The 25,912-nt window shown below is 29.4% G+C and overlaps 1 protein-coding gene across 2 annotated transcripts; it reads right to left on the bottom strand.

The window, feature by feature from the left end:
- Positions 1 to 24,365, bottom strand: LOC113363564 (protein YIPF5). 2 transcript variants are annotated; one of them, XM_026606054.1, is made up of 8 exons: positions 17,673 to 17,776; positions 16,596 to 16,678; positions 9,861 to 10,060; positions 9,715 to 9,749; positions 9,363 to 9,473; positions 8,395 to 8,576; positions 231 to 419; positions 1 to 77 (listed from the first exon to the last, which is right to left on the bottom strand). In XM_026606054.1, the coding sequence occupies exons 2-7, from the start codon at positions 16,676 to 16,678 to the stop codon at positions 257 to 259; spliced, it is 774 nt and encodes a 257-aa protein (XP_026461839.1). In that variant the 5' UTR covers positions 17,673 to 17,776; the 3' UTR covers positions 1 to 77; positions 231 to 256. The 2 variants fall into 2 exon arrangements, with proteins under 2 accessions (XP_026461839.1, XP_026461838.1); XM_026606053.1 differs by lacking the exons at positions 1 to 77; positions 17,673 to 17,776 and adding an exon at positions 24,276 to 24,365 and having other exon boundaries at positions 257 to 419.
- Between the last annotated feature and the right edge of the window lie 1,547 nt (positions 24,366 to 25,912).

Below are 25,912 nucleotides of genomic sequence, written 5' to 3'. Positions count from 1 at the left end.
GTACTCTGAGACTTCATTTTCTGTATTGCAGTTTTGATTGACAAACATGAACTGTTATAAAAAGAATCTTGCACTCACTGTAGTGAATAAAACAAATAGTTCTATAAAATGACTGATCACGAATAATTTATATTGAATATAAATTACATTTGACTACATACAATGAAAACAGTATTCATCAAATAAAAAAATATCAATATAAAATCGATTATTATATAATATTCACTTACAATTTAAGTAACAGTTGAGAATTTTGCTAAAAAATAGTAATTAAAGCAAACATGCCGTACAGCAGGGCGCAGGGGTAAGCAACTAGAACACGCTGCTGAGTCATATCCAGGGCGGCTGCAAATAATTTTGCCGCTGAGAAACTGCACCATAGTATTGCTAAACCCGATAATGACATTCCTACTGCACCCCTAGTAATAAAACTCAGATTAAAAGTGGTGATATGTATAATTAACATAAATTTAATAATTTATGTTCCCGTAGGGTAGTTATAGTAATGGGCCGAAAATCGAAAATGAAAATTTTTGCATTTCTCGACGTTTTGAAGGTTTCTGAACATTTTGGCATACCTTAGAAAAAATGGATGTGTGTGTGGGTGTGTGCGGGGTGTGTGTGTGTGTTTTGTATGTCCGCATTTTTTCGTTCACGTTTTTCATTTTTCGGGCGCACGGATCAACCGATTTGAATGGTTTAAAAAAACATTAGATTCCTATTGATAGAGAGATGTGCTGATTAGTTTTTGGCAAAGGCAGGTCCAGCCGTTACGGAGATATGGAGCAAAGAGTACAGAAAATAGATATCGAATCATCCAATGTGTATGATTCAAAAAGACATTCAGTTCGTAATGACGGGGAAAAGTTTTTGCAGAGGTAGGCCCAGCAGTTTCGGAGATACGGAGCTAAATGTTAAAAAATGGCAGTTTTTGAGAGAACTAAGTGTCCGATTTAAATGATTCAAAGAACTTTCTGCTTGTTTCAACAAAATAATTGCTTTTGCAAAAAAAAATTTAGTTTCTAATTTTTTTTTCAAAAAATATTTTTGTAATTTTAGATAAAAAATTCAAAAAATTACCCAGGCTAAGCACAGTCTTAGCGCCACTCTGGTATAAATGTTTACCCAAGTGCGTTTAGACTGTTTTTGTACTGGAGAACTTTTCCAATTTTGTAAGAAATATTGAAAAATGTGAAAATGACGCCAAGCTAAGCACAGTATACGTGAAAATGTCGCACAGAATTATTTACAAATGCGGTTTAGACTGTGAATGTACAGGAGCAATTTTTCAATTTTGTGTAAATTAGAGGCAACTATTTTTTTTTAAATTGAATTCGAAATGTAATAACGATTGCTAATGTTCTGGAGATAAAATGATTTATGATTTACATTTGATTTGCTCAGATATAAAAAGATAGCAAAAATAATGAAAGTTACAGTATTTGTAATAATATATTTGAAAACGTTTAAAATTTCTTGAATATTTCATTACGGTACGGGAAGTTCCAGCAATTTGCCTTAAGACACAATGCCATGCGCCCCACTAGTTTAGATTTCGTATTGTGCTATATATACAGGGTGTCCCAGACTTCGACGTCATGCCGAATCGGGGTTATAGTATTGATCTCAACTGTCTTGAAAAGAATTAGAAAATGAATTTATCTCACGTTGTTTGGAAATTATGAGCTTTTAAGTGCAACCTACAGCTTTGGTAAAATTGTGACCATTTTTCGGTTATTGTGGTTAATTTTTACCAATTTTGTTCATTCACGATTACGTTGGAACCGTAACCGTGAATGTCATTTCTAGAACCACAATCAGAAACAAGTGCCCCGAGTATTCAAGAATTAAGACGCAAGTTTCATCGAAAGGTAAAATACTTGATAATTTTATTATTGAAAATTTTCGAGTAAAAAAATAAAAACCTCTAAAATTTTACTCACAATTAGTTCAAATGCGTGTATGCGCAACGTTTGACGTTTGAATCGAAACCCACTCGCGTGGATATATATTCGGACGCGATTAGGGCACTCTCAATGGGTCAAAATGGAATTTTTCAAATTTTAAGTTCTATTTTTGGGTCAATTCACGGGAGATAAGAACTCACTTTAGAGTTTTTTCAGAAAACTATCTTATTCTATAATATATAGCTAAGCGACTTTTTTTCCTATATAAATCGGTTCGTATATATATATATATTAGTGATGTAACGAATGTTCGCATTCGCATTCGCATTCGCGAATATTCGCATATTTTTCGATATTCGCATTCGCATTCGCATTCCTATTCGCAAAAAACGATGCGAATATTTAGCGAATGTATTTAACAAACAAAAAGGAAATTATTATATAGTTGCATATGAAATGATAACACAACTGATAAGATTTATATATTTTTATTTAATCATACTTATTTATTTTGCCATTCCACTATATATTTTCTAAGAATTAAAAATGATGAAATATAAACTTAAAAAACCAAATAATGAATACTTGACTATTTGTAAATAAGCTTTTTACAAAAAAAATATTTATTTCTATTTAAAACAAAAGTAAAGTTCTAATATTCATAATGTTAATATTTGGTTTCAATTGTACATTTTTTCACTAATTTTCTTTTTGTATGAATTAAAAATAATGAAATATAAACTACACAATTATAGTTTTGCTAATAACAAGTTGACACAGTTGACTTTTAAAATAATTAAACTCGCTGTAACTTTAAATTCGAAGTAATTAAATTGAAGTAAAGGAATGTTAAATTTTAAAAATAAAAGTTTTGAAGCTCTTTCTCCGTGCAGCCTGTTTCGGTGAGGTGTGTAAAGAAGTCCAGCTCCACTGAAAACTCTTTCACTGGGGACACTTGTGGGTGGAGTTACCAAATATTCTCTGGCTACAGGAGAAAAAAGCATAAGTCCTCATTTCCAATTAAATCCAAAATATTTTTCACGAGCTGATATTTGGTTGAAGGATTTTTGAAAAATTTCGATTTGACCCGTGTTTCTTGTAGATTAGCAAGTTCACCTTGAGCTACATTAGAGTGGTAAAAATGTGTTGCTATCTTTTTACATTTGAAATGTCAAACATTTTGCGCGCGCTTTATTTGAAATTTAACATTCGCATTCGCATTCGCATTCGCGAATATTAAAGATGAATATTCGCATTCGCATTCGCATTCGCGAATGTGAAAAATCCAACATTCGTTACATCACTAATATATATATATATATATATATATATATATATATATGTGTGTGTGTGTATATAACAATTAGATTTTTTTGTTCGACGTTGTTACATATCTTAAAATAAAAAAAAACAAATAAATACAAATATTTATTTATAATATACATTCAGCAATTCTTTGTTAACAGTATATAAAAAATATGTGCAAAGTTTAAAGAAATATAAATGTAATTTTATTATATAAATATATAGAAAAAGTGACTTCTTCTAAAAAAACTGTTTTTAAATGAAGATTTTCTCTTAGTTTTTACTTTTGACAACACTTTAAACTCACTTTTCACTCCCTTAAAGTCTAAAACTCCAGTTGAGCATGTTACTGATGTTGTTTACAAAGTGGATTGCAATGATTGTAATTGTCGTAATATTGGTGAAAGCTCGCAATATATTTACCAACACATTTGCAATTCAAAAAATAAAAATCAGTTTTCGGAGCATGTGACTAGTTTAAACCATACTTTTAATACCAAAAATCCTATTAATTTATATAAGGAAAAGAATGTTGAACTCAGAAAATTTTCTGAATCTGTATTTATCTTTTTAAACCCCCTTTGCGTTAATAGACGAAATTCTGCTCTTCTAGTACATAACTCTTGTAATAATATTATGAATTTTTTATAATTTTCCAAATCTTTGACTATTGTATTTCATGTTCTATTTGATATGTTTTATTTTTCAAATTTGTGTCCCCACTGTTTAACTATCCCTGAAAACCTTCTCCTAACACTCCTTGTATGTCACGTGACTTTTCGCTGCGTTCTATTTGCTCAGAACTACATTACTACATTAATTTCGTGCCTTAAGGCAAATTGCTGAAACTTCCCGTACCGTAACGAAATGATCGAGTAATATTAAATAGATTTTCGAATAGATTATTATAAATACTGTAACATTGTCTAATATTTATTAGAATTATATAAACTTAATTGCAAAGTTGAAAATATTGGTTTAAAGTATATTAGAACTCAAGTCAGAATTACAATTAAAATCTGAATTATTCTCGATATACAAAAAAAAATTTTTTTTTTTGAAAAAAAAATTTTGAAAAAAAAATTGTAACATTTTTTTCCAAAAGCAATTATTTTGTTATAACAAGCAGAAAGTTCTTTCAATCATTCAAATCGGAACTTAGTTCACTCAAAAACTGCCATTTTTGCACATTCAGCTCTGTATCTCCTAAACTGCTGGACCTCCTTTTGCCAAAAACTGATCACCACTTTTCCCCGTCATTACGAATTGAATGTTTTTTAGATCATTCAAATCGGATGTTCCGTCTCTCAAAAACTCGATTTCAATTTTAGATACTAATCAGCCCATCTCCCTATCAATAGGTATCGAATGTTTTTTTATCCAATCAAATCGGTTGATCCGTGCGTGGACAAAAAATTGTATCCATACATACATACACGCACACATCCATTTTTCTGAGGTATGCCAAAATGTCCTGAAACCTCCAAAACGTGGAGAAATGTAAAAATTTTCAATTTCGATTTTAGGACGATTACAATAACTTACCCTACGGTAAGTTAAAAACAAAACATGTTCAGTTTATTAAACTTTGTAATAATTTTTTAGATACTGTTAACAAAGAATTGCTGAATGATGACACACAATCCGTGTCGAAACGTATATTATAAATAAATATATGTATTTATTTCTTTTTTTTTATTTCGACGATTGGCAAATCGTTATTTCAAGATATATATATATATATATATATATATATATATATATATATCATATATAAAATTCTTCTGTAACTATGTATGAATGATTAATCCTCCTAAACTATAATTCGGATTTTCATGAATCTTCCTGAAGTTTGTTCGGGAATTTTTCTGGAATTTTTATATTCATAGAAATATAGCTAGATTGTAGAAATAAATGGAAAAAGATACAAAATCGCTTATCATTGTTTGCCCTTGAAAATATTTAAGGCATTGCCAAACATTTCCATTCACTTAGGCTAAGACAATATTGAAATATAATATATTTATGATTATGAATAAGAAAAATGTAATGACTACATTATTATTGCCGAAAAGCAGCTGAGATGTGCCAAAAATTAATATAATATAAGATTTACAGTCAACATCTGACAGGTGATACAGTCTGCGCATGCGTTTGTCAGTGATCGCACATCAAACTTAGCCTATAATTCACTTTGACTGATTATTACTTTTTAACTTTTAAATGCAGTCGTGTTTTGCCTTACTTTACTAAATCACGATACAAAAATAATTTACTTATTCAAACAATTATTTAGAAGTTTCATTGTGTCAAAAATTCATATGTTTGGCATTGGATACGAAATATTTACTCAAGACAATGGAGCATTTTGGGTCTGAATATTTTTAATATGCTTCAATTTGCATGAAATTTTGGAATTAGGTTCATCTTACTCTCAAGTTTAGAAATAAAAATAATTTAGAATCATTTACATCCCGGGGGATGACATCCCTTTTCAGTGGTGCAATTGTATCTCTTTCAAACTAACGTCGGATATCGATAAAAGAACTAATTAGAAGAGAAAAATGTTTAATAATGTTTTTCAAAGAAGAAATTACTTTTCAAGTTACTGGCTACTAAAAATTTGTTGTTTTTTGCGATTTTATCGTTTTTTGCAAATATTTCATTTGCAAACATATACATTTAAACGAAAATCATGTAATGAACAAAATTATATCAATTAAAATCCTAATAAATCGCTGTTCTAAAAATTGTTCTAGTAACAATATTAGGCTAGATATGAAAACGGAGTTTTTATAGTACTCAAATTAAGCTTTAGAATGAGTACTTCTGCGTGTAAAATGAGTGAGCTATCATGCAGATAAAAGACGCATACAATATTTTTTTCATTTAAAGTTGAAAATAATTGTATTGCCTCTATAATCAACTTGGTTTAAGAGATTGGCGGATTCTATTTCCAAAAATCTCATGATTTCACAAAAAAAAATCTATTTAAAAAAATAAAAGATACGTATAAAGATATATAAGTGAAAATTCAAGGTCTTTTACTGACGAATTATTGCTTTTTATTATTTTCCTGTTACACAAATATTGATAGTGTCCAATCAGAGTGTCTTTCGAGTCCTTCAATCCTTTACCATTTCAAAATAAGAGAAGTTACGGTAAAATTTATGATAGAGAAAGTTGTAACTCATTTAATTATAAATAATAGTGTATTGCAAGTACTGATAAAATCAGAATAAAAAGAGTTCAAATTCAAATAATCCGGTGGGTGGTGTTCAGAAGTTCAAATTGTTTTCACTTCTGAACTTAAGATAAAGATTAGCCTATTTCCGATACACGCTTTTTTCCTCTCTATTTACTGCAATAATTTTGTTGATCGTAGGTTGAATAGAGCACATGTGAACAGGATTTGATAAATTAATTCACTTCAACTATAAACTTAAGTAATAATGTATATTGAATTATTAGTGAAAAAAAATTAATTTAGATCGTAAATTACTAAAAGCCAGTTAAAATATGGTACGTAATTATAAAAATTATAGGCAACATTATTGAAGCATTTATTTTGGGTAGAAAAATCTAAGGTGATATTGTACCTATACCGCGAATGCTATATATTATTTTTTTCTGAATTTGTTATACCTTTTAAAAGACTTCAATTTTCAACACGTGTCTTATGCTATGACCATAAATCACAAAGGCAGACGATGATTTTCTGTGTGAAAAATTTGGAATATCAATGTTTTAGTCGTGAATAAACAAAAAATCATTTATTTATACATCCACATCTACAGGTATGACTGAAAAATTGTATAACCCTTGGCATTGAAATAAATTGAGCTATTGGAAATAAATTTACAGTGTATAATTTTTAATATACAATTTTATTGAACATTTTTTAATATTTGTTAAATGGATAATTAAAGTGTTAACTGTGGGAATTGAGAATAATCATTTTATTTAAAACAGTTCTACATTCAACATCACTCATATATTGGTGTAAATATTAATTCGAAAAACAATAATGATTATTTTTAACTGAACGGTATAAATATTAGTATATGATATTAAAAAGACGTAGATGTGGGTACAGGACAACGTCTGTCGGGTCATCTAGTATATATATATATATAGTAACAAAGTCTAGTAATCGGGCTTAACATCAATAAAAAAACATGAATTTTTTTCAAAAATTTATTTTAAATCCATACATTTCGGCTATAATCCTAGCCTGCATTCAGTGGAAACTAAAAATAAAATTAAAAACTAAAACATTGAATCAGATTGAAAAGAAAAATAAAAAGAGTAAATGGTACTTACAATTAGTTAAACTTAGTGTTAAATTGGAAGATTTTAATAATCCATGGTATCAATATATGTATGGTGAATGAAGGCTAGGATTATAGCCGAAACATATGGATTTGAATGAAATTCATGTTTTTTATTGATGTTATGCCCGATTACTAGACCTTGTTATATGTCAACATAAAATTCAGAATCATACAATATATATATATATATATATATATATATATATATATATATATATATATGTATATATACATATATATTATATAAATATATATTTATATAATATATAATATTTTTTCAAACTTTGATCATTTTTTAAATTAAACTACTTGTCGTAGAGCCTCATTCCGAACTACTATCTTTCGAACAGTTTTTGATTTTTTAAATTCGATTCAGATCATTCTAAAACATGGACGAAAAAGCTTTACAATTTGCAAATTACAAAGAAACGGCTCGGCCGATCGTCGCGCAAAACTGACAAACGATAGTCCTCATCGAGGTACATCGAATTGCTGTTAAATTTTTGAAATCGGTCCAGCCGTTTTTGAGAAAACGTCGATTTAAGATAAACTAATATTATAATATTGTTGACAAAAAAAGAATGTATGGTGCGCTATATAGTTATATACAATCTAATAAAATAGAATTGTAAAGTTGCTTGATAGAATGTATATGACTAATGTGCTTTTATACATAGTCAAAAAATAAACAATATAAAAAAGGGAGAAAATCTGTTCCACACACGTCCTTTTTACAAATTTGATCTCATTTGATTCAGAATAGCCTAAATCGTCGAGAAAACATAAAATTAGCGAATCGGATTTTTTGATGAAAACTATTTCTCCTTCGGGAAGTTAATAATACTTACTGAAGACTAGCAATGACATTAACTCCTGACAGAAGTACCATTGGCAAAAGGCAATATCCCAAAACTGATGCCACACCCATCAGAGTTGCTCCACGTTGAGACATTAGATTAAGAAGGCTGTACATGCCCAAACAACCAATTCCACCGATACCATAAATGTAGGAAAAATGCACTTTGCCAGACTAAAAAAATATAAAATCAGTTTTATTTATTAACTTTAAAATCGGGAAAAAGAAATTCATTCTATATTAATCTCTGTCAATATCAAAATCACTGTCAATGCCCAAATCAAATTGTATTTTTAATGTCTAGTTTTGCTTACTGTAAAATTTACTGTATAATAAAAATAAATTGAGATCAACTAATACTTTTAAAGTTTAGGCTAGCTTTATTAATTTATTAATTATATAGATATTTGTATTAAATGGTTATCATTAAAAAAAATATAAGTTTCATTCATTAATCATAATATAGCATTATTATTGTGCCTAATAAATATGTTTTAAATAAATTGATAAATAGATTAATTAATTATAATGTATTAATTATTATATATTGATTTTATTATGAATCTGATATTTGATATTATTATGAATATGATATTTAGATCAAGTACGTGAAGTTAAGAGTAATATTCTCTTATGTTAGTTTTATTAATCAAAATTAGTTTAGATTTGTTAATATATTAAATATAGTTATTTGAATTAAATTATTAATATTAAAAAATATCATATTACTCTCAACCAATTTTAATATAGATTTATTAATGTGTTTAATAATTATGTTTAAAATAAACTGAAAAACAGTTATTTTATTACAGATGTTAGATGCAGATTCATTAATAAATTGTGTAACTTTATTAATATATTTAGAATTTTGGTTTCAATGAATCAATATACATACTTAAACTTAAATTAATTTGAAATATATGAAAAGATCTACACTATTTTTTCAAAAATATTATTTACCAGTAAAAGAAAAGCTCCAAATGCTAAACAAAAAACAAGTGGCCCGGCCATATCAGTATCGTTGAACAAATTCGGATCGGGATCTTCTTTGGGATTTAATACTGATAATGTCTAAAATAGCAATTTATATTATTATTAGACCACATATCAAAAATCAGCTGTAAAAATTTAATTACATTACTATTACATAAAAAATTTAATTCAATAACTAATTCCACTCATTTCGTTATGAATATATATTTAAATGTTCAAAACTTATATAAATTAAATATATACAAATAAAACTTATATAAATTTAAAAAAAAGTAGCTAAAATTGAAATAAATTAGCAGAAGTTGAAAGTTGACCTTACCTTTTTGAGAATATGATCTGGATTTATACCCAATTCTAAAATAAAATATTTCTTATTAAATTTCAAATACAAAATATAATGATATATAAAAATGTTCAAAAACATTTTTAGAATCGTGAAATTTATCATTTATCAAGTTCATTTACCTTCCAGTAGTGGTGGTTCATCATCAAATTCTCCTCCGCCTCCTCCATGAGAATATTGGTCAGTTTTTGGCATTAAATTTGGATCATAAACTTGACCGGTGTAAACATTTTCAGTTGGGGTAAATGGAACATTTGGATACATTTGATTTTGATTGGACAATGGTTGTTGATTTGGATCATTGTCGAATGATTGAAAACCGCTGAAAGCAAAATCAAGTTTTGGTTAAGAATAAATATTTAAAAATAAGTTGTCAATAAACAAAAATTCAGAAAACTAGTTGTAAATAGCATTTTGCCTTAAGGCATTTACTTTTTGATACAAATATATAAAGGTGAGTCCACACCTAACGAACGAACACGAACAAACATAAATGAATGTACCAGAACGAACGGCAACAGCATAGTGTGGACGCCACAACGATCACGAACGAACACAAACAAACATGGCGAGCAATGTTCCGCAACTTGTCGGTACATCAAAGAGAATTGTTCGTTCATGTTTGAACTCGTATGTGCAGTGTAGACGCTACCACGAATGTAGACAAACATTTTTCTTTTTTGATGTTAAAATGTGCAGTCCTGCATTAGTTTATGTTGTGTTTATTATAAGATATTGCTGTTATTGATAAATTTTGTAAATTTGATGACTTTAAATAATTTTTCTCTTTCCGACACTTTAAATAATAAATCTGACGTTTCACGGTACATCCTCAAACAAAAAGATTCAAACCCTCACTGCTTTGAGGCGTTTGTTTGGAATTATTCGCGTTCGTTCGTGTTCCTGTTCTTTCTTCTTTGTATTTTCTTGTTCGACATGTTCGTTCGTTGGGTGTGGACGCATCTTAATAAACTTAATAGATTAGAATTGAGATTCAGCAATGTATGTACATGTTTATTTGGAAAATAAATTGTCGCATTTACTAAAAGTTAATCAATGCGATTTCCAAATGAAATCTTTCAAACATATTTATAATTTCTAAAATTGTATCGATTAAATTAATTTATTTAACACATTTCATTTTATCAATTTCAAGATCTAAAAATGTATTTTATTTAATTGAGGACGTCAACTATAATCAGTAGTTACCTACGAAACACGGAACCCCGGAAGGCTCAGATTTTGATAAAAAACTAATCAATACGATTCAAAACCAATAACAGTTTTTAATTTTTTTTAAATTGGCTCAAATTATGGGCTAAATCGTGGACGAAAAATTTTACACCTTTCTGCGAATTACAAAGAAATTGTCTTAACCGATCGTCTTGTAAAATTGAAAATCGAGTTACATCGAAAGACTTTCAAATTTTTCAAATCAGTTTAACTGTTTTTGAGAAAACTTATATCGACCAGAAGTCAAATATCGGCTCACACACAATACTTTTTTCAAATTTGGTCTCAATTTGATTTCAAAAATTAGCAAATCGGATTTTTTCGTTAAAGCAAACTTATCCTTCGATAAGTTAAAAATTATATTGCTGCGTCATAATTACACAACACTGTTTGTAATCAACACTAATCGTACCGCCGCTTTTCATATACAAACCTATTCCCACCATAGCGTATATATCATATACCTACCCGCAACATAGCAGGTCAAATGACCCAACTTGCATGATAGTATGATATATGGAAATTATTATGATATATGGTTATTATGTTGTTCGAAAATTAACATCGTTTTTTTATAGACATTTTGGCACGTAATTTAATAGTAAAACTAGTGGGGCACATGGCATCGTGCCTTAAGGCAAATTGCTGAAACTTCCCGTACCAAAAATTATTTTTTAACAAATATTAATATTTTTGAAAAAAAATTTACTCTAAAAAAATTAGATTTTTGAGAAACTATAAATTTTTGACAAAAATTTATTTTTTTTGAAAAAAAAAGAATTTTTGAAGAAAAATTTATTTTGAAATATTTTGGAAATTCAGAACATTTTTTCAAAGCAATCGTACTGCTTTAACTGCATAAAGCTGAAATATCGAAGCGCGTAAGCGCCGCGTCGCCGTCTAACGGATAAACATTGGTACGGAACCCATAGGAATGAATGATATAAACAAAATTTGTACTTATTGTTAAAATCCCTATAAAATATCTGATATTTTGATGTGCATATGTCTAATGATCATTTTTGACCCCCAAATGGCATTTTTTTTACTTTTATTACTAGATCTCCGAAACCACTAGACCTGCCTTCATAAAAATTTGATCAGTTCTTCATCTTGTTAATACAAGTAAAATGTTTTTTGAATTATTCAAATCGGACGCTCGGTTATTTTAAAAACTGAGTTACCGTTTTTGTAACTTTTTGCCCCATATCTTCGGAACGGCTAGACCTGCCTTCGCCTAATCAGCACGTCTCCTTATCAATACGAATCGAATGTTTTTTGAATTATTCAAATCGCTTCATCCGTGTTCCCGAAATCGTCGACGAAAATTTGTATCCGAACACACCCACATACACGCACACACACATACATCCATTTTTTCTAAGGTATGCCAAAATGTTCAGAAGGTGTTAAAACGTAAATATATATAAAAATTTTCATTTTCGTTTTTTTGCGAGTACTATAACTTACCCTACGGGAAGTTAATAACCAAATACTTATATTATTATACATATAATTATATATTGGCTATTTTGATCGATCATCTTTTGTCATATTTCTGGTATTGATTTGATACTCAATCACCTCACATATGTCTGGTGATTGATTTCTCATTTGAGGTAAAAATTTTACCGCCTAAAATTTTTTTTAGTGACCGGAACAAATAATGGTCGGATGGTGACAGGTCTGGAGAATGTGACGAATGTGGCCCAAATCAAGCAGTAACAGTTTTTGGCGATGTACCAAACATATGTGAGGTCATGACGACCATGATGCAATACTATACCTTGCTTGTGGGTTAATTATGACCTTTTCTATTGAAGTACATAATTTAGTTTATGCAACTGATGACATAAGGCATCCATATTAACCGTTATGTTATTTTAAAAAAGCTGAAAAACGAACAACTCCTTAAAAATCTCACCAAACATATTGCATCATCTTTTTTTGGCGAATTACAGATTTGCAACTGTTTTGAACAGGTTCTTCTTTTATATATCATCGGAGATTGCGTGTATTTTATTATTTACATCTAATTTGACATTTCTAGTGACAATTCGCTTCAAAACCTAAACACTGTTAGAACTTTTCAGAGGCAAATAGCGAAGGCTAGTGCGACGACACAGGTTTCTTTCTATGAAAACCATACATTGAGCTTCGAGGAAAATCCCAGACCTTTTAAGTGACCATGAACTGCTAAATTTGATAAATTTAAAATCAAAGGAATATCATGTATTGTTATTAGCCGGTTTGCATCAACTAATACCTTTCTCGACTTTCAAGCTTCAATCGTACTTCTTGGACGTGGTGCTCTTGGACATCAAAATACCAGGAATGAAATTTAGGGAACCAGTTTTGGCACCGTTGTATTATCAATACGTCATTTCCATATACAATCAATTTCACTTTGATTTAAGCAGTATTTTTACTTTTCCTATAGCGTAAGACTAAAATATGTCGAAAATGGTGCTTAATTCTTTTCGTATTCAAAGTAGCACCATCCATTTTTTACACACAAACCTTAAAATATAAGCTTTCAAATGATATAATTAGAGTGCTTAAGTGTGATTTTAGGTTCAAATAAAAAAAAATATAGTTAAATCCTAGGTGGTAAAAAGAACAAAGTGACTTTTCGAACAACCTTATAGAATGGAAACTATTGGTATTTTTGCATTTTCGTTAAGTGTAATTATCTTGAAAATATTCTCTAAAAATTTGAAGTTTATCTGATGATTACTTTTTGAGTTATTGAACTCTTACCAGTGCGCTAAAGCAAGTTGAGAGTTCGATACTTATACTCAAGATTTTTATCCCTTACCTTTCTGATGTTTTAAAAGCTATTAAACCAATTTACGACGATCTCAGCAATGATAATTTACTTTCAAGATGCCTAGTTCAAAATTGAATCCATAATCAGAAAAAAAATTGAGAGCTTCAACCAACTAGTATGAAAAATTTGCCCAAAAACCGTGAATACTAGTTCTAATATCGTACAAATTGCTGCATACATATACATAATCATTAATATTGATCATGGATACTCTAGAAACTAATTGTGGGTATAATTCCCATTATGCTGAAAAATTGTATGCTGCACGTGTGAAAGTGGCAGATCAGCGCGCCAACGAGAACATTCGGGAGGCCAGAATGCTTCGTAGGCAACAGCAAATAGAAATTTTGGAATATTCCACAATGACTGATGAACTATTATATGGCCCAGAAATAGATGACTCGGTTTAAGTAATTCAATAATTCGTATTTCTGTACGTAAATCCAATGTGAAACTTCAAACGCGTTTTTCTCAAAACTATGTTTTTTGAACTGGTGACAACTGTAACTCGATAGCCGCTTAAAAGATTTTAATGAAATTTATACAGCTTTTAGAATACATAATAAACTATACTGATCGAAGAATTTTTATTTAAAAAAAAAAAATTAAAACCAATTAACCATTGATTTTTTCCCAAAAATCTAGACTTTTTTTGATGCTGCCATTTTGTTAATTTTTGCAAAAAAAGAAAATCTTCGATCAGGCCCAGAATTATCTATTTATAAAGCTATTTTTTTATTCGATTGATTTTAGATGAATCCCTAAGGAGTTATGACTGTCACCGCCAGGAACGTTTTTTTAAACTGGGTCAACAAAAACTACTATAACTTTGGAAATAATATTTGGTTTCTGAAATTTTGTTACTTTAATTCAAAACATTGTATAATAATGCCGTATTACTATTTTTGTAAAAAAACATCATTTAATAACAAAAAAAATACTGAAAATTCTCATTTTTTTCTGTTACTTTCCGTACTAGAATTATATATTCGAGGGAAAAAAATCAGTCAAAAATGGATCAATGATTTAACATTTAAAATTGTAACAAAAAAATTTGTATTCATTTCGTACTCAGTAGTCTTCATATCAATAGGAATCGAATGTTTTTTGAACCATTCAAATCGGTTGTAATGTGCGCCCGAAATCGTGGACGAGAAATTGTATCCAAACATACAAACATACAACCCACATCCATTTTTTTCTGAGGTATGCCGAAATGTTCAGAAACCTTTGAAACATAAATATATGCAAAAATTTTCAATTTAGATTTTGTTGCAATTACTGTAACTTACCCTACGGGAACTTAAAAAACTTGGTACGAAACCCAACAAAATTTTAACAAAAAAATAGTATATACTGATTTTTAAAAATCTCATCTTTCATTTTTGACCACTATTTTTTTTTACTTTTTTTCTATCTCCGAAACCGCTAGATCTGCCTTACCAAAAATTTCATCAATTATTCATTTCGTCATTACAAATAAAATGTTTTTTGAATCATTCAAATCGAGTACTCCGTCCACTCAAAAACTAAATTACCGTTTTTGGCACTTTTTGCCCCACATCTCCAAAACGGTTAAACCTGTCTTCACCAAAAACTAACCTGCACACGTCTTCATATCAATAGAATTGTCATTAATATGAATATATCATATTCTAATATTGTCTAGAGGCAACACTTCCCAAATTTCAAAATTATAATCCTTCGGCATTTTCCTTATTTTATGAATTGATGACATTTAAATTTATTATTTTTAAGAGAGAAACTTATCACGATGGTAAAACAAGGGTCAGCGTCAAATGTGATGGGTCAGAAAGGTTGAGTTTTGTATGGTAGCAGGGAAGACTGAGCATGGTTGTGCCAGGGCACAGTAGTGACAGTTATCATAGCAGATTAATATATTTATACTAGTACTAACTGATAAATAAATAAATAAATAAATTCTCATTTTTTTAGGTTCCACAAGCAGAAAAGTAAAGTATGTTTGCTCGAGCAAGTTTTCATTAATACATTGAGGCAGCGCTCTACATCAATCAGATGCATTTTCTGGTTTCATGTAAAATATGCAGGTGATAATCACTATTATCACTAGATCTCAGTATATTGATACACAGTTATTGTAATATTTTGACAAATCAGTTAACTGATAATTATTTTTAACATTTTTGACTGATTTCAAATAAGCTATTTATAATAATACTAGTCCTCAGTGGCGTCGGAACCAAATTTTTGATGGATGGGCTCGTTTTTTTTTTTTTTTTTTGATAGGCAGCCAGTGGGCTCGTTTTTTTTTTTTTTAGAGATATTAGCCCCCCTATCAAAATTCATGGGTGGGCTCAAGCCCACACGGTTCCGACGCCACTGCTAGTCCTAATTGGTTACTTGTTAATTATAAGAATAAAATGATTGCATAGTTCAATTGTTAACATTATTTAACAAAATATGTTTTGTTAAATATTGTAATTATATTCATAAGTGTTATGGTTGTTTAAAACATCATGTTGTATTGTGTCACATAAAGGACGTTATAAACCATTTTGATGATTATATCTATTGTTTTTTAACCTATATCTATTCCTGTCACAACTGTACTGGGAGTGGGACCCAGCCACCAGCTAACTGATAAATTAACAAAATTATTGCTGGTCCAAAAATAGTGACAGCAAAATGTGATTTATACTGGAAACTTGATTATTATTGTAAATAACATAATTGCACATAATTTGCTTTCTCTGAAAGCTGAAATTGTTTTAAGAGTACTTTACTGTAAATAGGTGAAAGTCCCAATACTTACAAATCGTCTGGTACTTCAAAATTATAGCTGTGATCTGGTGGATTTTGTTGATTCCAATATTCATTCGGATTATATTGTGCCATCTAGATAAAAATATAAATTTAAAAATATTATACATACATACATATATATATATATATATATATATATATATATTTATTTATTTCGACAAATGGGCTGCTAGTTACTTTGAAATATGTTTCAACGTCGAAAAAACTATCAAGATATATATATATATATATATATATATATATATATCTTGAGGATTTTTTGTTCGATGTTGAAACATATTAAATTGAATTAAACAGCTAAAGTGTCGAATGTAGAAAGTTTATTTTAATTTTTTTATACGTTTCTCTAGTCTTAAATCTAGCCTCGAAACGTATAAAAAAAATTAAAATAAACTTTATACATTCGATGCATTGGCTGTTTTATTCAATTAATATATATATATATATATATATATATATATATATAATGGGTGTGCTACACTAGGGCAGGTTAGCTGAGTTAAAGTCCAACTCGATTCAGGAAATATTAGTGTGAGAGATTTCCCATTGCCATTTCACACCGCAGTGCCCGAGATGGGCTTATTTTCAATTGAAAACATATATAGATCAATATATATATATATATATATATATATATATATATATATATATATATATAAACAACTCATCAAAACATTTATACTTTTAATTATTTTGTACTAAAAGAATATATAAAAAACACAAGATCAAGAAATTATATCACTATTATACAAAATAAAAAGACAGATATACTAGACATTTGAAAGAAAAACATGAATGATATTAAATAAGTTAGTAAAACGGAGTTAATTTCAGATGAAAACACAAAAATTAACACAAACCACGGCACGACGTTGATAATGCAGAAAAATGAAACTATTTTAAATACAAATAATATAAAGTTTTTTTATAATTATTTTGGTGGTTATCAAAGATTTGTATTAATTGACAAATAAAAATATAACCTAAGAATTACGTAGGCATTTATATTAACTAGCATTGGTAGTATGTATGAATAATAGATATTTATATCTGAAATATGATTTACCTCACTATTAATGAAGCATATACACTACTTTAATGATATAACATCAATTAAATTAACAATATACTAATATTTAGTAAATATTGACAATCAAGGTTGACATTTAGTGCAATTTTGACATTTGACATTACTTGACTCGCCACGCGGTACATGTTGACATAGCGCAGTGTTGCCAAAGCTCTAATACCTTAATAAATAGCGAACGAGCGCGAACGAACACAGTGCGAAGGTGCATCCACACCTAATGAACGAACTCGAACGAACATGACGAACAAGAAAATACAAAAGGTGCGACCACACCTAACGAACAAACATGAAAATACAAAGAAAAACAAACACGAACACGAACAAAGGCAAATCATTCCAAACAAACGCCTCAAAGCAGTGAGGGCTTGAATCTTTTTGTTCGAAGATGTACCGTGAAACGTCAGATTCATTTATTATTTAAAGTGGCGAGAAAGAGAAAAATGCAAGACTGCACATTTTAACATCAAAACAGAAAAATGTTTGTCTACATTCGTGGTAGCGTCCGCACTGCACATACGAGTTCAAACATGAACAAACAATTATCTTTGATGCACCGACAAGTTGCGGAACATTGCTCGCCATGTTTGTTTGTGTTCGTTCGTATTCGTTGTGGCGTCCACACCATAGATAAACAAGTATAATAGATCGCTATGTCTGGCGATTTGACGTTACCTCGATTGAAATACAAATTTTTAAAAATAGATGGCAGCACATGTACAATATTTAAATTAACCCCTGATATCACTTCTAAATTTGTACGTATCGTATACAGCCCAAAAAACCTGAATAATTTTTAATATTGGAAATAAGAACAAATTATATGAAATACAAAATATATTTTCAAATATATTACATATGTTTAAAGAACAATTAAAATTATGTTTATATTAACAACTATAATTACAGTTAAGGAATGTTTACAAATATAATAATTATTATACATAATTATAAGTATTATAATTCCATAATTATGAATAAATTATATCTCAAAAAGTAAAGATCCAAGTGGAGAAAACCACAGAAGTATTTAACTAAACTAAGCAGGAATAACTGACTCATTAATTACTTAATGACTAATGTTAATATATTAAAAACTTAAAAACTAAGAAGAAACTAAAAGCACAAGAGCACACGATGAAATGACAAATTTAGAAAGAATGACAAATAATACAAAAATTCAAAATGTTAAAAAGAACAGATAATTTCTTAAAAAGTAAAAATACTTCACAAACAAAAAAGTCATAAAAACATAAAATATATATTGATATCAAAATTGAGAGAAATCCAAATTCCTAGGATTAAAACTCACTTACGAGACATTGTTCTTTATTAATTCTGCATTTAATAGTTATTTTGCTATTTAATCAATTAATAGAAAAGTTGCATTTAACGAAACCTTTGAATAGTTTCTGTATGAGTATTTTATAACATTACATTTAACCATGTTTCATCATGAAAACATTATCATTGAATTTGCCATCAAAGATCAACAAAGTGTTTACAATGAACAGAATAATGTTTTATGCACATACAATTGTTTATGAATTGAAAGATAAAAGCAATATTTTTGATTCCCAAGGTCGGTAACAGATATATCTTGAATTTAAATATTATATTAAGATGTTGCCCAAGATTTATTCGAAGAATATTATAATACTAATCTTCAATCAAAATACATTAAAATATTATGTATGGTATAGACTCGCTTTATAAGTGTTTACATTTACTAATGTAATAGATAATCTTAGTAAATATAACAATGAACTTACATTCATGAACATTTAAACCAATACTAAATAACTGTTTTGCAACATCAACAATATGAGATTCAATCCAATCATATAACAATTCTGAAGATGATGATATTTCATCAAACATCAAAACACCATAGTATCTGGTACTAATACTTTTTAAGAGAAATAGCTCAACCTAATGTTTTAAATAGACACTCATTACCACCGCTATACTATTGTATCTCTGAATGCAATGTTTGAGGACATGGCAAAATAAATATTTGTCACCAAAAATAGTAGACCTTTGGAGACTATTTGTACAGATTTAAAGCAAGAAATATGTCTTCGGCTGTGAATTTTCTTCCTTTTAAATTTGAACACTTCTTAGAACATTTAATACTCTGTTACAATTTGTTCCTTAAGTTATTGCATTGTTTATGAATTCTGCTTATCCTATCTCCTTGAATAAAGTTTTGAAAGCGTCATGCATTCCTTGGGTGTCAAAAGTACTCCTCCGCCTTGTTCGTGCATTTTGCAGCAATTTGCAGGTACCCCCAAGACACCTATTCAATATAATAACATGTTGAAATATCTTGATTATATATAATAATTGCTGCAATTATTATAAAAAAAATACCTTTGCGGGAACTGGTATTGGAAAAGCTGAATATTTGAACCCGCACTTGACATTTTTTTGGGTACAATAAAAACACTTTGTCATATTAAATTTCACTTAAAAGTTCACTTAAACACAATTAAATTATTAGAAACAATACGGGTTTACAAACTTAGGTTATGCTTAGCTTATTCGTACAGCGATCAAATACTTGACAGCTACTTGCATGAACCACGAATAATTTGTAGTTGAAATGAGTACACATAATCCATCTATTTTTAAAAATTGACACTACTCAAGACCAAAACAGTGCAACGCGCATTTGTTCGAAGATAACTCCCCATGGTCCACACTATGCTCGTTGCCGTTCGTTCTGGTACGCAAATCTTGCCTGTTCATGTTCGTTCGTTAGGTGTGGCGCACCTTGATTTGCGCGTGGTTTGCTTTTGTTTGAAATTTTTAATCTGGGTATATTATTCATCATGTTCATCATGCACCTTTATATGTAAGTATTTCTAACTTCCCTTAGTTATGGTGACTTAGTGACCATGGATAAAAAAAGGTATATGATAGTAAGTAGCTTATTATCTATGGTTAGTACTCGCAAAAAGTCCAAAAAGAAAATTTTCATATATCTTTACGTTTCAGAGGTTTCTTAACATTTTGGCCTTACCTTAGAGAAAATGTATGTATGTGTGTGTGTTTGTGCGTATGGGACACGAATCAACCGATTAGAATAATTCAAAAAACATTCGATTCGTTTTGATGATTAGACGTGCTGATTAGTTTTTGGAAAAGGCAGGTCTAGTCGTTCCAAAGATACGGGGCCTTGAGACATTGAGAGTCTGAGAACTGCTGGACGTGCCTTCCCAAAAATTTAATCAGTTATTCATCTTGTCAATGCAAGTAAAATGATTTTTGAATTATTAAAATCGGACGCTCCGTTCTCTTAAAAACTGAGTTATCGGTTTTGGCACTTTTTGCCTCGTAACTTCGGAACTACGAGACCTGCCTGCGCCAAAACCTAATCAGCACGTTTCCTTATCAAAACAAATCAAATGTTTTTTAAATTATTCAAATCGGTTGATCGTTGTTCCCGACACACACACACATACACACATACTCACTCATAGTGCACAAACACATACATCCATTTTTTCTAAAGTATGCCAAAATATACAGAAACCTTTGAAACGTAAAGATATATAAAAATTTTCATTTTCGATTTTTTGCGATTACTATAACTTGCCTTGCGGTAAGTTAAAAATCATTTTTTCCAAAATTTCAAAACTGTCAAAAAAATTTTTTTCAGTAAAAAAAAACGTTATCTTACACGATGCCATACACCACCAGCTTTATGAAAGGATCAGTCGAGCCGTTTTTTTTAATTTTAGTCTACGTTTTTGTAATAAAATGTTGTTTTTTTTTTTTTTTTTGAATGCGATTTAACATGACAATAGTATTCATGGTCCAAAGCTAAACAAAAATTCTATAAAAATGTTATATGCAGCGGGTAAGTCCATAAAAAGGTCACGAAAAATGACATGCCTTCTCATGGTGGCCAAAAATTGAAATGATTGCCCTAGAGCCACATGCTTCTTGACATATTGACAAGTTCCATTCACTCTCACTGTTGAAGAATGTTAGTGTTTTATATAATCACAATTTTTAATTGTGTAATATAATATATAAGATATCATATTATTAAATTATATCCATCCTGACTGTAAATATAATGCATATTAATAGTAGCATACAAAATTAAAATTTTTACGTTCTTTATTCGACTTTCTTACCTCTGTTAATTTTAAAACAATATAAGATACACAAAGAGAAATGAAGGAAAACATGTGAAATATAAATTTCAACTAATTTATAGCTTAAAAATGCACCTATTAGACTAAAACAAATATTGACAGGCGCTGAAGAATAATTACAAAGAATAGATAGGACAAAATCTGGGCAACGAGTTTTTCTTCAAATCCGTCTTACAAAAAGTAATTGAATTGTAAAAACTGCAATTAGGAATTGCAGCAGATATTATAAGTATGTTTGAAAGTTATAGTAAATGGAACAAAAATATATGAATTGGGAATAGCATTGATTAGTTTCTAGAGAAAGCAAAAACCTTATTATCGAAATAAATAAATAGCTAAATTTTAATTCTCTCTCATTAAGTCTGTTATTTACGCGTATTGGGAATAAGTTTGTAAAACTTTCTTTACATAATATAAGGCAATAATCTATTTACATCATTCTATGGCAAAGTTTAGAAAAACCGAGTAGTTAATTGTATGACTTTTCTTGGCATTTGAAGTTATTTGAATTTATTTTATATAAAAATTGGAAAAAGTATGTGTTTATGTGAGTTTTTCTCGAAAACTGCTGCAACGATTTCAAAAGAAATCGTGTTAATTAGCTGTGTGAGACGGTCGATCAAACCATTTCCTTATAATTAATAGATATAAGCACAATTTTGCGTCAACATTTTAGCTCAAAATCTTGAACCTGCTTGAAAGATATTTAACGTTGCGCACTAAAACGGGGGCACACGAAAGAGAACGTGTTGCATATTTTAAATGTCTCTTGAACCAGACAGGACTGAATACTCCGGCAAGATGTCATGCTTAATAAAATGTACATTGCGCACAAGTTTGTATATGAAAAAATTAATAATAATTAATTAAAATAATAATTTCATTAAATGTTTATGACATCACACTAGTGGTGTTGTCGAGCCGAAACGCTCCGGAATGTCGTTCCTGTGCTTTCTTTTTCGACAGGGACGCATTCCGGGGCTAAAGAGGATTTCTGATAACGAGAATTGCCTGGTGCATTGAAAATTGTTCAAAAGATTTGCTGATCTTTTCCTTCTTAATTTTTGGCAAATTTTTATATTGAACCGAACCAGAACCGGTACGAACCGTTGTGTTTCCAAACCGTAAGCCGGAGTCCGGAACGCGTTCCGGTTAAAATGAAATTAGCGCAATACCACTGCATCGCGCATTTGTAGATCTAAAATTTTGTTACCCAAATTATAACAAAATATTTTCAATACCGATTATCTTGGTATTTTGGTTTATTTATAAGAATCTGCAACAATTCAAAAAACAAATTAAATATTCAAAATGTCAAAAGAATTGCATATTATCAAAAATGAATTTTAATTTGTTTATTAATTGTCATATTCATAGAATGATAGGCTTAAGGCTACACACCACTGGTTCACTTTGCTTATATTAATTAATTACATAATTGTAGTTTTGTGAATAAAATAACTTTATGATGCAATCATTAACAAAATAGCAAAGTATTTAAAAAATTTAATCAATTTCTTCCGCGTCACTAGGATTTAAAAAAAAGATATGTCGTTTACTTCTAAAAACATTCTACAATGCAGTTTTTATACATGTCAAATTAAAACAAAAGTAATAATTTCAAAATGGAACTTGTGAAAGAATAGAAAAATATTATTAAATTATTTTAGTAGTGACATGAAATGGCAGTACGTTTGGATTTAAGACCTGTGCCTTATATTATACCAGGGTATGGTTTCCAAACTATTAAATTGTACAGAATAATTTTTACAGATTCACAAATATAAATATCCAGAACAAAATAATTATTATCTTAGTATTCTAGCGAAGCTATCCTCAGTAAATATAGCTATTTTATGTTATCTCATGGTTAGATATATAACATTTCTGTGACAAATAGTTGGTGGTGTTGTCGGTGTGCTTAAATTATTTTTGTTCGATTCGCTCGTTGGTAGTCACAATTTTATAGCCATGGTGTTTATGAAAGCGTATATTTACATTTTAATACTGACAACTGCTAATAACTAATCTCCATATAGCATAAATTTTGCATAATTATTTATAAGTTCAGCGCTTCAGTACCTACTATTTTGAAATGCTTATTTTTATTACCTTACAACCTGAACCTTAACTTATATTATGTTCTTATATAAAAAAACGTCACCAAAAATGTCCATACACTTAATTATAATATTTTTGAGATAACTGTGACTTTGTCGTAAGATATGTATCGAGAATAGGCGAATAATATTAATAATTGTAATTTTATTAGATATACTGGACACTGTCCGCAACACCATTATCACAAATATACTGAATATGGTGCCCAAAATCACAAACTTGTGCACCACCCGCAATGTAAGCAGTTTGGTCAGGTATATAAAAATTATATTTAAAATATAAATTTACTTACTTATACTTATCGAGTTTTCATCGAGCTCCATCAAATGGCCTTTCAATTTTCGAAATCATTGTAGTTCTTGAGCTTTATTACAGCTTTGTTAGATAGCAATAGCTCAAATGTCTAAATCATAGACCTTATAATACACTTGGGCTGCTAGTCTTCATACATTTCCCCAGTTAAAACATAAAAGGTAATAATGACGTCACCTAGTGAACGATGGAATTCCGATTTAATTGTTTCAAGTGCAAACTAGTGGTGCATGGCATCGTGTTTCAAGGCAAATTACTGAAACTTTCCGTACCAGAATTAAATATTTGAGGAAAAAAATCAGTAATCAATAAAAATTGGTCAATGATTAATAACATTTGTTTTTTGGTTTAAAATGTTTTTTAAAAATTAAAATTAGTACTCATTTTTAAAAATTTTATCAAATATTTTATAATTTGATGTGCATGTGTCTAATAATCATGTTTGACCGCCAAATATCTTTTTTTTTACTTTTTCCACCATTTCACCAATTCTTCATTTCGTCTACAAGTAAAATGTTTTTTAAATCATTCAAATCGACTACTCCGTTCTATCAAACACTGAATTACCGTTTTTGGCACTTTTTGCCCCGTATCTTTGAAACGGCAGGACCTGCCTGCGCCAAAAACTAATCAGCACGTCTTCTCATCAATAGCAATCGAATGTTTTTTGAATAATTCAAATCGGTTGATTTATGCGCCCGAAATCAGGGACGAAAATAGTATTCAAACATACACACATACTCAGGCACACACACATACATCCATTTTTTCTAAGGTATGCCAAAATATTCAGAAACCTTCGAAATGTGAAGATATACGAAAATTTTCATTTTCGATTTTTTGCCATTACTATAATTTATCCTAGGGAAAGTTAATAATTCGGAAAAACTGAGCTCTTGCGAAGATGAAGAATTACATGAGTATAAACGTTTCGACTTTAATTTTGAAATGTAGTCGCAGTTTGTTGAAGAAGTTTTCAATTAAATTTTGGGTTTTATTGTTGCAAAAGCTTCTTTAGTATTTTAGGTGAACCGGGAACTTCAACTTTACTCTATGTCAAAAATCGAGATTTTCTTTCATATCCCTCAACTAAAATGTTCAATTTATGTTTATTTATAGAATAAATTATTCGAAAGTCATCGTACATAATGTAAAATAAAATTACAATGATTTTACTCTCCGAAAATTGAGTGATTAAGGACTTGCTTTTTTCAAATCAAAAGATTTCCAACAATATGAACAACATTACTAAGATCTTTTATACTTTGACACATAATCGTTCTTAACTATACGTATGCATAACGAGGAAAGCAAAAAAGCTTACAAGTATGTTTGTCATTTTCATATAAAGATTGTACTTTTCAAACACAATGACCAAGTAATTATCCGACCATAAATTGTATACTTCAAATCTGTTATTATTCACAATCAAAGAATTTCATCTGCAGGGAATTAGGGGGCGTCCATTAATCACGTGAGCGAGTTTTTGAATATTTTTGGACCCCCCTCCCCCTCCAAACATCACGTATATTTTAAGTTACGTGAAAAAACTGTGATTTTTTTTTTAGATGTTTGAACTTTTTAAAAAAAAATAGTTAAAAATGAATACACGTGATA

This window comes from Ctenocephalides felis, unplaced genomic scaffold, assembly GCF_003426905.1.
Source record: "Ctenocephalides felis isolate EL2017-DRISC unplaced genomic scaffold, ASM342690v1 CF-g0.4_SCAFFOLD_00845, whole genome shotgun sequence".
NCBI classification, from domain to species: domain Eukaryota; kingdom Metazoa; phylum Arthropoda; class Insecta; order Siphonaptera; family Pulicidae; genus Ctenocephalides; species Ctenocephalides felis.
The sequence above is the reverse complement of the archived record's forward strand: the minus strand, read 5'-3'. Positions and strand labels throughout refer to the sequence as shown.

Coding starts and splice junctions, on each gene's coding strand:
- LOC113363564 (XM_026606053.1), bottom strand. CDS start 16,678: ATGGCACAATATAATCCGAATGAATATTGGAATCAACAAAATCCACCA. Junction 10,061..16,595: donor TTTGAAGTACCAGACGATTT/GTAAGTATTGGG, acceptor TTTTGCTTTCAG/CGGTTTTCAATCATTCGACA. Junction 9,474..9,714: donor CAGATCATATTCTCAAAAAG/GTAAGGTCAACT, acceptor TTGCTATTTTAG/ACATTATCAGTATTAAATCC.